Source organism: Dermatophagoides farinae, chromosome 9, assembly GCF_024713945.1.
Source record: "Dermatophagoides farinae isolate YC_2012a chromosome 9, ASM2471394v1, whole genome shotgun sequence".
Taxonomy (NCBI): Eukaryota; Metazoa; Arthropoda; class Arachnida; order Sarcoptiformes; family Pyroglyphidae; genus Dermatophagoides; species Dermatophagoides farinae.
Genome location: NC_134685.1, coordinates 243,183 through 256,170, shown reverse-complemented (window position 1 = coordinate 256,170; position 12,988 = coordinate 243,183). Strand labels below are relative to the sequence as shown.

At 30.1% G+C, this 12,988-nt stretch overlaps 1 protein-coding gene across 1 annotated transcript in view; it reads right to left on the bottom strand.

Annotated features, from left to right (window-relative positions):
* LOC124497452 (cell adhesion molecule Dscam1) overlaps window positions 1-12,988 on the bottom strand; it is a 43,805-nt gene that overhangs the window by 13,065 nt on the left and 17,752 nt on the right. The window contains exons 5-6 of the mRNA XM_047061106.2: window positions 6,266-6,415; window positions 2,731-2,845 (exon numbers count right to left, since the gene is read on the bottom strand). Of these exons, the coding sequence (XP_046917062.2) occupies window positions 2,731-2,845; window positions 6,266-6,415 (265 nt within the window). The remainder of the gene's footprint in view (window positions 1-2,730; window positions 2,846-6,265; window positions 6,416-12,988) is intronic.

Below are 12,988 nucleotides of genomic sequence, written 5' to 3'. Positions count from 1 at the left end.
TAAATCTCGGTAGTAAAGTAGTAAAGTTTTATGCAAATAACCATAGAGAGTGAAAGAGAAAATGAAAAAAATGTCATTGCAAAAACATATTCCTAAATAAATATTGGCCAAATTGTTGTGAAATGATGACATAACATGACATGTAATAAAGTAAATACATAATCATCATGCCAGGAAAAGATTTGGTGTTGTGCCCTGAAAACATTGTGTGTGTGAACATAACATGAAACTTAAACATAAAAATAATAGTTACATCGATATTTTAATATTGCACCAGTTATAATGTTGTCACAAGAATTTCATCCGGAAAAAATGAAATGAAAAATATGTTTTCAATACACAATCATCATATCAATACAAGTTTGACATGTATGGACATTTGATGATAATTTGACATATGCAAATTAAGAGATTTAAAATTGAAAAAATTTCACCATTTCAACACTTGGGTGAAAATGGATTTTTCTAATAATTCTGAAAATCAATCAAGTTCAATGTCGAAAAATAAAATGTGAAAATAAAAAAAAATTGAAATAATTTTGTCACATTTAATCATAACTAATCCATGGAAAAAATGAGGCTAATTACCGGTAAATAATAACCGAATGATGATAAATGATTGGTGCAACCAAACAGAAAAAAAAGAATCGAAAAATAATCAGGTCATCCATCGATTTCATTTCACAAACACCACCTCCCCCGGGTTCCGGTATAGCCAAAAAACAAAAACGACTACCTTGTTGTTGTTGTTGTTGTTTGGATTCATTTCATTTCACTAATCGGGTAAATTCCAAATAACACGATGGGGGTAAACCAAGGGGTAACCAGTGTCCGACCAAATTATTATTATCCACACACACATGAATATATGATTATTATGATTACCCGAAAAAAAACTTTCAAAGGTATTTTTTTTCTGTGTCATCATCGAGAAGGAAGTCAGAAAAGAAGAGAGAAAAAAAATGTCGAAATGTCGTCGTTTTGTTGTTGCTGCTGTCATCGAACGTGCCTGTTGTTTGCATGAATGATTTTCGATAGGTTTTTGCTCCCTCCAACACCACCACCACCACCACCACAGAATATATGGACGACAGTCAGTCAGTCAGTCAGATAGGAATATGAATGACACCGGAAAATTTTTTTCTCTCCTCAGTTTCAAACGTTTTTTTTCAGTGTTACCAAGAAGAGAAGTAGAGAAGTCGTTCATTCAATTTATTTCTGTCATTCATTCATTCATTCATTAGGTGTGTCACCACAATTAATTCCATTAGTGTGTGTATGTAGTTTTAATGAAATTTCATTTTTTTTTGTCTAGATCCACATTCACTACATCTATATACGTAGATATAGATAGACAGATCTCAAACAGTAACAACAACAAACGACAAGGAAACAGTGAATAAATGTAATGAGAACATTACATTCGATGGCTATATCGGATAATAATAATCATAATCATGGTCGGAGAATTGACATTTATTTTTATTTTTTGTTTTTTTTTGTTTCTATCAAAAATAAAATAAGAAATGATAATGATAATGAATATTATTAGGATTATTATCTGTGAAACAGAATAAATTCTGCAAACAAACAATAAATGTGGTCGATGACCTTGCATTATTATCATCATCATTTATTGAATTCCAACAGAGAAGGAGAAAAATCCATAAATTACATTATCATCATCATCATCATCATTGGGAAAAATTTTTATTTCATCCAATTTGATGGATGCAAATTGAAAATTTGAAATGAGAAGAGAAAAAGAAAATGAAAGAAAATGGTGGTGTTCAGAATATTTTCTACGACCTGTACAACTGTGTTTCACATACATAAACATTGGTGTTTCAAACATAAATAATAAATAATAAATTACTTAAAAGATCATAATTATAGTGACCATAATTTTTTTTCACCATTGAAAATATATTCTCTCACTATAGGTCATCATCAAGTAGTCAAGCACGATCACCATCATTGGCCATTTCAACGATGAATTTCAATCTATCTATCCAATATCCAATAATAATAAATTGCAACAAACACGCAAACACATCAGATACCAAACAAAACAAAAAAACCGAAATCATTACCTACTTGATTTCAGGTGTACTCATCATCATCATATTTATTAAAACAATTTGTTGTTTTTACACAAACAAAAGTAGTAACCTGATCATCATTATTTTTGGTGACATTTGAAACTTGAACATTTTCATGTTTTTTTTTTTTTTTTTTTGGTTCATTGCACCAAAACTGAAAAAAATTCTATACGAATCTGGTCAAAGGAAAAAAAAAATTTTTTGACAGTAATGAAAATGTTACAACACACACACACACTTTGAAACAAAAACAACAACAAAGTATACCACTGTGTTTTTGGAAGATTTGATTTGATTATCAAACATCATGATCTTAATAATAATAATCATGACACATACACATGGCTAGCAATTTTTTTTTTTTTTTTTTTGGTGATAAACACGACAACTATATAGTGACAACATTGGACATGCAACAAAGATACATTATGTTTCTATAGAACACAATTCATCATCATGATGGTGGTGGTGATAATCTAGTCTTTTCAATTGTTTTGAGAAATGTTTCTTATCACAAAAATATGGTGATGGAATATTGGTTAATGGAAATTGTTAATGTTGTTGTTCAACATCAAACATGTGTGAAATTCAGAATAAAATGACAAAATTTCATTCGTTCACTACATACCTATATGATGATAATGGCCATGATTGAGCGATGCATACTAATTCACAAATGGTGTTTAAATCACAAATCACTGTTGTGTGTGTCCATATTCTTGGTGCAACACCGTTATGTGGTTCTTTGTTGTTGTTGTTGTTTTTTGTCGAAGCGTCGATGCGGAAAAAATAAATAAGAATAAAAACAAGAACATTATTATTTACAGGCAAACAAATTATCGGAATAAGCAAAAAAAAAAAAATTTCGTTCTGATTTCAATTCTATACCACCATTGAATGATCATGGAATAAATCATTCTGGTCATTCTATGGTGGTGGTGGTGGTGTATCGGGCAAATTTGGCAATCGAAACAAAAAAAAACCCATTATGGAATGGAAAAAATTATTACTATTATATTCTTCGCGTGTGTGTGCACAGGAAAATGTGGATAAAACAAAACGAAAAAAAATGATATAGACATTGTTTTCGGAAAAAAATATGGTGGTTAACCTTATTATTATTATGCAATGATGATTGGATTGGATCGATCGATCTATCGAACCATCTGGGTTATTATAGTCCAACCAAAAAATAAAAAAAAAACAAACGTGTTGAAATTGGTAAAAAAAGCAAAACGCCGAATTGAATTTTCAAATAAATAAATTAATGAGCAGAAATAGATTTGTATTCGAATTATATTTTTTTTATTGTGTGTGTGTAATTTGAGTGTCATTCACAGACACAGTAATTTATAATCACATTATCATATTATAATTTTGAGATTTAGATTCAAAGAGATGGAAAGATAATTCTTTTATTGTCGTATACACTTGGAACAATTAATTCTCAGTAGTAAATGTTGTAAAAGATGGATTCAGTTTTTATTTCACAAGCCAGAATTCAAAGAAAAAAAGAAAATCCAATGAATCGTTGACGAAATTAGCAGAATATTCTATCTATTATTATTACCATATAATGATTATTCACAGAAAAAAATGGTGGACGTGAATGAATTACCAGAACAAAAAAAAACCGAAATGAAATAAAATGCATAAAAAAAGACAACATTCAATGCTGTGCTAGAAACTCATTAGTTACATTTCATTCACACATACATCCATTCTGAATGAATTCTATTTCTAAATCAACCAGTGTGTGTGTGCATGTGTGTGTTCCACGGATGGAATTTTAATTCCGCTTTTTTTCGATGAATTTAAAAACCAGTGTGTTTGCACCAGATCCATTTATCCATTCATCCTAAACGTTTCACACAATTGACAATGGGAGAAGAATCGAATTTTTCAATGTTTGAAACAAAAATAATAAGATTGGATCACCATCATTGGATGAATGGGAGAAAAAAAAATTCGTTTGTGTGTCAAATAAAATTGAAAACAAGACAAAAAACGATGTGTGTGTGAGAGAGAGAGAGAGAATACCAATTTGGAACTTAATTACAACTCATTAATGAATGTATGAAGTGTGTGTGTGTGTGCGTTATTGGGTGCAAGCAGGCAAAAAAGAGCCAGAAATTCTAAGTGAAATTATAATTCTGCTCTCCAAACGACGACGACGACAATGAATTAGTCACATTAAACACACAGATAGATAGATGGATGGAATAGATAAATTTTTTTACTTTTCGATTTCCCGATGAAACAAAAAAAAATTTGTCTTTAGAAACAATTTTTTTTCTGTTACATTTACGCTGAATAGGCGTGAATTTTTTTCCCGAAATAAAAAGAATTTGTCGAAAATTTTCATCGTCATCATCAAGATCATCAACATGATGAGAAATAGGAAAAAATTTTTTTTTTGCTTGCCATTGCAAAACGGATATGGATCAATTTACTGGATATTTTTTTTTTGGTTGTAAATTTTTCAGGAAAATTTTTCTCTAAAATCACCATTTTTTCTGTAAAGTTTTCATTTTGAAAAAAAATTTGTGTTCTTTTGACGAATCGATCTGCAAGAACAACATCGATGATGACAGTTAAAAAATTTTCATTAACGTATTTTTTTCAGCAAAAAAAAAATCCGATACCTAATCTGTTGACAAACACAAACACACCGTTATTGGGTGACATTTATCACATAGATAATAATAACCAGGCCAGGAATATATTTTATGTTACACATGGATAAATTTTGTGCAACCAAAACCATCGATTATTTATGCAATAATAAACAATTATTATATGGACAAAACATACATGGATGTGTGTGTGGTGCACTTTATTTTCATTTTCAAAAAGATTATTATCTTTCTATGTATATGTTACAATGACATGTTTGTAATGATAAAAATCTGAAAAAAAAATTAAATAAATAAACTTGCCATTCTGTGGACCATCAACTTTTGACATAAACCAAAAGCAGCAGCAGCAGCAGTGAAAAAAAATCATTCATTCATCCACATATATAGAGATAATTAATGTTTTTTTTTGTCTTCTTGTTCGCATAAAGACAACAATTTTTGACTAAAAAAACAAAAAAAAAATCTGATGCAAAACATTTATCAAAAAAAAAAATGAAATGAAAAACAATTTTCCTCGAGATTTTGTTGCCAAAGTTGTTATCAAGAACAAAAAATAGTATAGAATATTCTCCTCATTCCAAAATCATATCAATCGATCGATCTAGCTATCGATCGTTTTTGAAAGTGAGAAAAAAATGAAGATGAAAAATAATAACAAATTGGAAAAAATAACCCAAAGTTTTGTTTTCAGGGGCAAAAATGGTTGAATTTTTTTGTGTGTTTTGTTTGACATCATCAATATTGGACGAAAAACAATCAACCAACCACCATATTGTAATCGACCCTGGTAAAGAAAAAAAATATTTAAAATGAAATTATGGCAGCAGCAGCAACAGCAGCAGCAGCACCAAAATGAAAATGAAATGAACAAACAGCGAAAATAAATAAATAATAAAAAGTTTATGGCCAATGTCCATTGGGAAGGGTGTGTAGGGGAAAAATATAATAATTCTGTACATCAATTTTCAAAAAAAAAAAATGATGTGATTCCTAATGGACAAAGTTCTCTGCCAACCACCATCAAAAGCCATTATGGAAAAATTATTATTTTTCCCTGTTATATATGCTCAATATGGTTGATGATGGTGGTGGTGGTCAACATTTAATTATTATAATTGCATCACAAATACATCTTTGGGGTTCTTTCAAAACAACAACAACAACAACAACAAAAAAGTTGAATGAATTAAAATTTTGAAAATTTAAAATTTTTTTTCCTGTGTTGTTATTGTTGTTGACCATCAAAAATGGTTTATGTTTTTTTTTTGTTTTTTTCTAAATAATGGGAAATAAAATTGGGGTCAATTGATGTTTGTCCACAATACAAACGATACAGCATTTGCGACATATGGTGTGGCTATTAAAATTGGTTGTTGTGGAATATTCTGTTTTTGTTTCGGACATTCACACATTTATGTTTCTGGTGAAATGATTTTTTTTTTTTTTTTTTTTTGAGTGGGCAAAACATTTCCATAGAAATATTTGAGAATATTTCTATCAACAAAAAAAACTTAGGAAACTTACCGGTAACAATAAGACGTCCAGATTCATCACTAGTACGTAATTCATCGGTTAATTGATGTCTAATCTGGCAACGATAAAATCCAGAATCTTGAAATGTTGTATTATGAATGAGCAATTCACCAGTCGATAATAGTGTATAACGGCCAGCATCTAGAAATGAACGAGAAAAAAGTTTGAATTGTGAAAAAAAATTGTCTTTGAAAAAAAGAATCTGCTGTCAATTCATCCGGATAAAACGATTTGTTTTTTTTTCGGGATGGCAAAGAGAAATAAAATGGTCAATCTAAATCAGTAGACCAGACGACCTCATCAATATTTTCTCAAGTATTTTTTGCTTTTCTTTTCTTTCGATTGAAAGAAGTTGCCGTAAACTTGAAATTGTGAAATCCACTTGACTTTTTGGAAAATTCCAAATGGAACCCAGTGTGTGTGTGTTTGTGTGAGGACATGACACATTCGAAACAAACACTGTAATTTTCAAAGTCTCTCAAACATCAACTCAACTCAAAGAAGGAAAAAACGGTAAATGATGTTGATGATGATGATGATGATGAGAAAATGGACTTTCGATTTCGATCTCATCGATTTGAACATTTTCACAAACATCACTAGAGAGATGTTGTTGTTGGAATGAATATAAAGAATATTCATTTATTCGACACTATTACTGCTGACTAACTGACTAACTACTCTACCTACAACCAATGAAGGAAGAAGAAATGGGAAAAAGGAAAAAAAAGTCTGACAATTCTTTCAGGATTCATCTGGGATTTGCCAGAAAAAAAACATTGACACACAATGATCATGATGATGATTGTAGAGGGCAATAATATTCTCTTCATTGGAGAATGATAAAATTTCAGTCCAAGTAAGGGAAAAAAACTGAAAAAGATTATTATTATTATTCACGGATAAAACACATATTCCCCTTCTTTAATTGCAAAGTTGAACAAAAATAATGTCGTCCCTTTGTATGTGTTTCAGTTCCAAAAAAAAAGAAACTTTGAATATTCTTTACTGGATGTGCGTTTTTTTTTTTTGTTGGACGACAGCCATTATTTTGGGAATTTTTTTTCCTTTACAGAATTTCAAAAATTCCAAAAAAGAAACACGGATTAAACAAATTTGACACATTCGACAATGTGATCGTGTGTAACAATAACGAGAAAATTTCTGGTTTTCTTTTTCTTTCAAAGAAAGAAACCGGATTTAACCAGACGATGATGATGATGATGATATAACAGCAAACAAAGTGGAAATTTTTTTTCAAAGAGAAACAATGTATAGAAAAAAAATAATGCAATCCAACCATATGATACATTTTTCACCATCATCAACCATTTTATTTTCCCGTGTGTTTACGTATATATATATAGGTATGCTTAAGTGATAAATTTTATTTCATTTTTATGACACATTATTTCGTGTTATTTTTCTTGTTGACAATAAAAAACAAAAGAATAAGAATTTTTTTTTATTGCCATAGTCGTTGTTATTATATCATCATCATGTAGAATTTATGATTGTTTGTTTGTTTGATTCTCGGGTTATTGTTTTTGTTTTTGTTTTTGTTTTCGGTCGTTGTTGTTGTTTCAATATGGATTCCATATTTAATGTACTGGATAAGCACAGACAGAGAAAAAAAATGCGCGTGTGTTTACAAATTACAAAGTATTAGAATGCACCATGTATTTTTGGCCATTACACTTTAATAAGCAAATCGTAACCGAATAACTGGTAACCAATAACCGGATCGGACACTTGAGACAAAAAAAATTTTTTTTTTGGTTGAATAACATGAAAAAAATTGGAAAATTCCAAGATTTTCAACATCACAACAGTAAAAGTAACTAGCTCTGCATAATGGATGTATGCCGGCCAAAAAAAACCCGTAAGTAAGTAAAGAAAAAAAATCCATCATCATCATCAGATCCAATAAAATGGATGATGGCTGTAATTTCATTATATCCCGTTATTTTTTTTCCCCATCCGTTGAATCGGGATCTGTGAAGTCCAGGCCGGAAAAGTCGGTTATTCACACAAACATATTGCACATGTACAACACAAAGTATCATCGGATCATGGATCTGTCGTCTTTATTGTTGTTATATTTTTTTTCGGGCATATCAAACTAAAAGAAAAATAACGGCGGGAATCCAAAAAAAATAGTGGATGACGATGAGCCATTCCTGTCATCGACATCATCATGTAAGAATGTTGTTGAATAGGAAAATGAAAAGAATGTGAATCTTCATTCTCATCAACACAAAACAAACAATGAATTGTATGAAGAATTACCATATAGGACTGCCATAAAAAAAACCATCATCATCATCATGAGCAACAACGCTACAATGAACACCTTGAATGTAAGGAATTTAAATTGAAAAATTAATAATTTTTCTTCTGGATCACAAACAACAACAACAACAACAGTTTTTTGTCTTCCATCGTCAAGCAATTTATCATCCTGAAAAAATTTCCTGACCAAAAAACAAATGGAAAATTTGATTTACAAAATCGTTATCGAGGGGATGCGAAAGATGATGATCGAGAATCTTGAAAATTTAAATTTTTTTTTTTGAAACGAAACTGTTTCATGTCTTTGCATTCGCACATTCAAACATTTTTCAATGATGGAATTTTTCAAAAGAAAAAAATTTTGTCAAATTGAAAATTTTCCGTTTCTTTTTTACTGGAAATTCAAATATTTATCCAATGGTTTGCACCCATGTACAGATTTTTCACTATTTGACTTTATTGACTATATTGATGTAATTTAAAAATTTTTCATATGAAAATTGACAAAAATTGAAATGAATGAATCATGTCTGCCTGTCAGTCAGTCAGTCAGTCAGATATGAATAATGTTTATTTAATAACATAATCATGTATTCCATTTCATTCAATTATAGAAATTCAAGGTATGAAAAAAAGCTGGCTTCACTGTAATGATTTATTTTTTTTTTACTCTAGAGAGAAATTTTTCTATAAATTCCGGAAAAAATTCTCTCGTTTTTTGTTTTTTTTAGAAACAATTTAATTTTCCAAAAAAAAGAACTACAACATAATTGTTAACCATTTCGTATTTCACACAAAAAAAGAGATTCTTTTACTGTCACTCAATTTCTTTTTTTTTTTTTACTCAATTCAGTGTGTTGTAGAACAATACAAAACATGGGTTTTAGGTTTGAAAACAACAATAACAACAGAGAACAGAGCCCACACATCATCATCATCATCATCATTGTAGAAATTGAACCAAAAAAACTTTTTTTCCTTTCATCATACAATGATGATGATGACGATGATGGAGAGACAATAATAAAATCCGAAAAATATTTGAATGGAAAGAAATGAAATGAAACTTTCCACCGATCCATTCACAACACTATAATGATGATGTTTGATAATGCGTTTTCTCTCTCTCTCTCTCACACACACACACATTTATCGTCTTCATTACTGATTGACAGACAAAAAAAGACAAAATCTCATGCCATATAACAAACGGAGAAAAATTGTAGTTTTTTTTTGTCATTATCAAATACTTTTCCGATAAAAAACGATTAGACTCGATAACATAATATTCATATGTATGTATATATAGATAGATTCTGTGAATTTTTCTTTTTTTTTTATTGAAGAAAAACTTGTAGATAACCATCGATTGTAATTTGACAATTTGATGGAATAATAATAAAAAAACTGAAACTAATGAGATGAATTCTATACAACACTAACAACAACTAGAATAATTCAATTAATTAAGTCTTAACACACACCCATTCACCCAGATCACACACACACACAATAAGATCATCATCAATGAATGAGAGAAAAAAAACCTAATTACATCAGTTTCGATGATGATCAAAGATGATTAGAAATCTTTTTTTTGTTATGTTTGTGTAGAATGCATCAATGATCATCACATCACATAATCAATAAGATTGTGTGAGATCATCCAAGATCATTATCATCGATTTCATCGACTTTTATAGACAACACTAGATTCTCATTGATCACAAAAGATGAGAAGCAAATATTCACTATTCGTACCAATATTTGATGATGATGATGATGATACTGGTGAAAACAAAACAAAAATCGTATTTAATCGATACAATTTGAACCACATACTAAACAACAACAAAATTTTTGTTGGCTGACCACAGTTTGAAAACAAAACAAAACAAAACAAAAAATCAATCAATCGATCCGAAAAATATGGATGTGGATACATTTGATTCAACGAAGGAACCAAAGAAAGAAAAACAAACAAAATCAAAGAAAAAGAAAAAAAACGTCATCATCATCATCATCGATGGATTTGAAGTGGATTTGTCATCATCATTTTGATGTCCAGAAGAGAGAAAAAAAATGATTGTCATCATTAAATCAGAAGCAGCAGCAACAAACACAACTGTCAACCAATGAAAAAATGATGTGGATTTCTCTGTTTTTTGTTATTTTCTAGCGAAAATAAAAAAAAATCTCAAGAATCATGGATTGTTGACCGTTATGGATCGAATCGAATCGAATCGAATAATAAAAACAAATGGTCTGTGTAATGTTTCCGTTTTTTTTCGTTGTTTGTTTGTTTCACTAGAAATGAAATGAAATTCATTCAACAACAACAATGAACAATAAGATGACGGATTCAAATCAGTAATATATTTCAAGTGGATTTCTCTGCACACTGTTCACATCCTCATTCAATGAATGAATGATAATTTTATTCAATCACCACCATTGGACCTCCAGTCTTCTAGATCATGTTGATGAAAAACCAAGGATCATAATAAATGAAGAATGAAAAACGGTCAATAATGATCGACTCTTATCCAGTTTTTTGGATTAGGATCGTTTATTATTATTGTATTGTATTGTATTGGCATTGATTGTCTAACGGTTAATGAAATCGAATTTGCAAGCAAACAAACAGGAAAAAAATGAAGAAAACCAGTCACATTAAAAGTGATCCAAAATAATAATAATAAACTTTACTGCCACTACTAGTAATGGATATATTGGTGCTTGTGATTGCAATAATGATTGTATCGCAAATGAAATACACACACACATACACAGAATGATGTGATGTATTTAGTGTTCCGTTTTCCGTTTTGAAAAAAAAGCTGTTGACGGCCATCATCATTTGTGATTGTATATGATGACAAAGATGGCGAAATGAAATAACTTGAAGAAACAAGGATTATTATGAGAATGAAAGATCAGTATCGACAACGATGATGACGACAATGGATCAAATGAATGAATGAATGAATGAATCAAATGAGAGAGAAAGAGAGAAAAAAATACCAATATTAGTTGATGCTGGTCCAAAATAAAAGCAAACGATAGAAGCTTTTATTGTATAAATTGGTTCGGTGTGTGTGTGTGTGTGTGTGTGTGTCCAAACGGTCAACTAGAACTACTACCAGAATAATAATAATAATAACCAAACAATAGAAAAAGAAAATCAAAAATGACTTTTTCCTGTGTGAATGTGTGTGACTAGATTAAAGTGGATTATTATTTTTTTTCTTTTCTTAGAGACCAATCGGGCATTGAAATATTATCTCATTTTTGGACGAAATAGAAAGAGAAATAGAGTGAAAAAAAGAATCAAAACCTTTAAGAATACACAATCAAACCCATCAAACAACAAAAACAACAGTAACAGTAGCCGCAGCACTAGTTTTGAACCAGTTTTTTTTCTATTATTGAGTTGAGATTCTTTGTGATACGTTGAGCTTTCTATTTCAAGATTCTTTACTACTAATATAATCGATGATGGTTTGATAGAATAAGAGAAACGAAAAGAGAGAGAGAGATTCTAATCATTCATCCAAGACAACAACAACAACAACAGAATTGCAATATAAGAATATTCTAAATGGAAAAAGAAGAGAAGAAATGAAAATAAATAAGAAAATGAAAGAGATCTATCCGTCTTTCGGGTATATTCAACAATGTAATGCCATGAAATAGCAGTAGGGTGATGAATGTATTTTTTTCACTATTGTTGTTGCTGTTGTGTTAATGGCAGTATCATTCGGATATATGTAATGGTTGGGTTGGGTGTGTTTTGCCCATTCAATATATTATCATGCGAACACAAGATCAAATTTCGGTTAATATTTTTTTTCCGATACTTTCGGATGAATAATATAATGATGATGAACACACACAAACCAAATCCATCCAACCACCCACTAACGCCACCATCATCTAATTATCGTGTCTGTTTGTTTTGTTTGATGGATCAAAATGGATCAAGTATTGGCATTCAAATCAGAAAAGAAAAAACAAACGATCAGAGATTTCGAAATTCAATTCGCGATATTTTTTACACAACCAAGACGGCTTTTGGGATTTTTTCTTGTTTTTTTTTTTTCGAAAAAAAACTTTACTTTCAAGAATTACTTTTTTTCAGTCGGCAAAAAAAAAATCCAAAATTTCCAGATTTTTTTTCAATGAAATAAATATTTTTCACTCAGAATCACAACTACAGCGACAAACACACTGGACACACAAAATGGGAGCAAAATTATCTCCAAAAAAAATGGTCAACGGTAATTTAGATTGTCTGTTAGCGTATCTTTTCAATTTCTACCAATGATGATGATGATGTGAATGTGGATGTTCGTATGGCAATCACGTTTCAAAACACAACGACATACTCTCTCGACATACATGATGAACATGGTTTGTTTT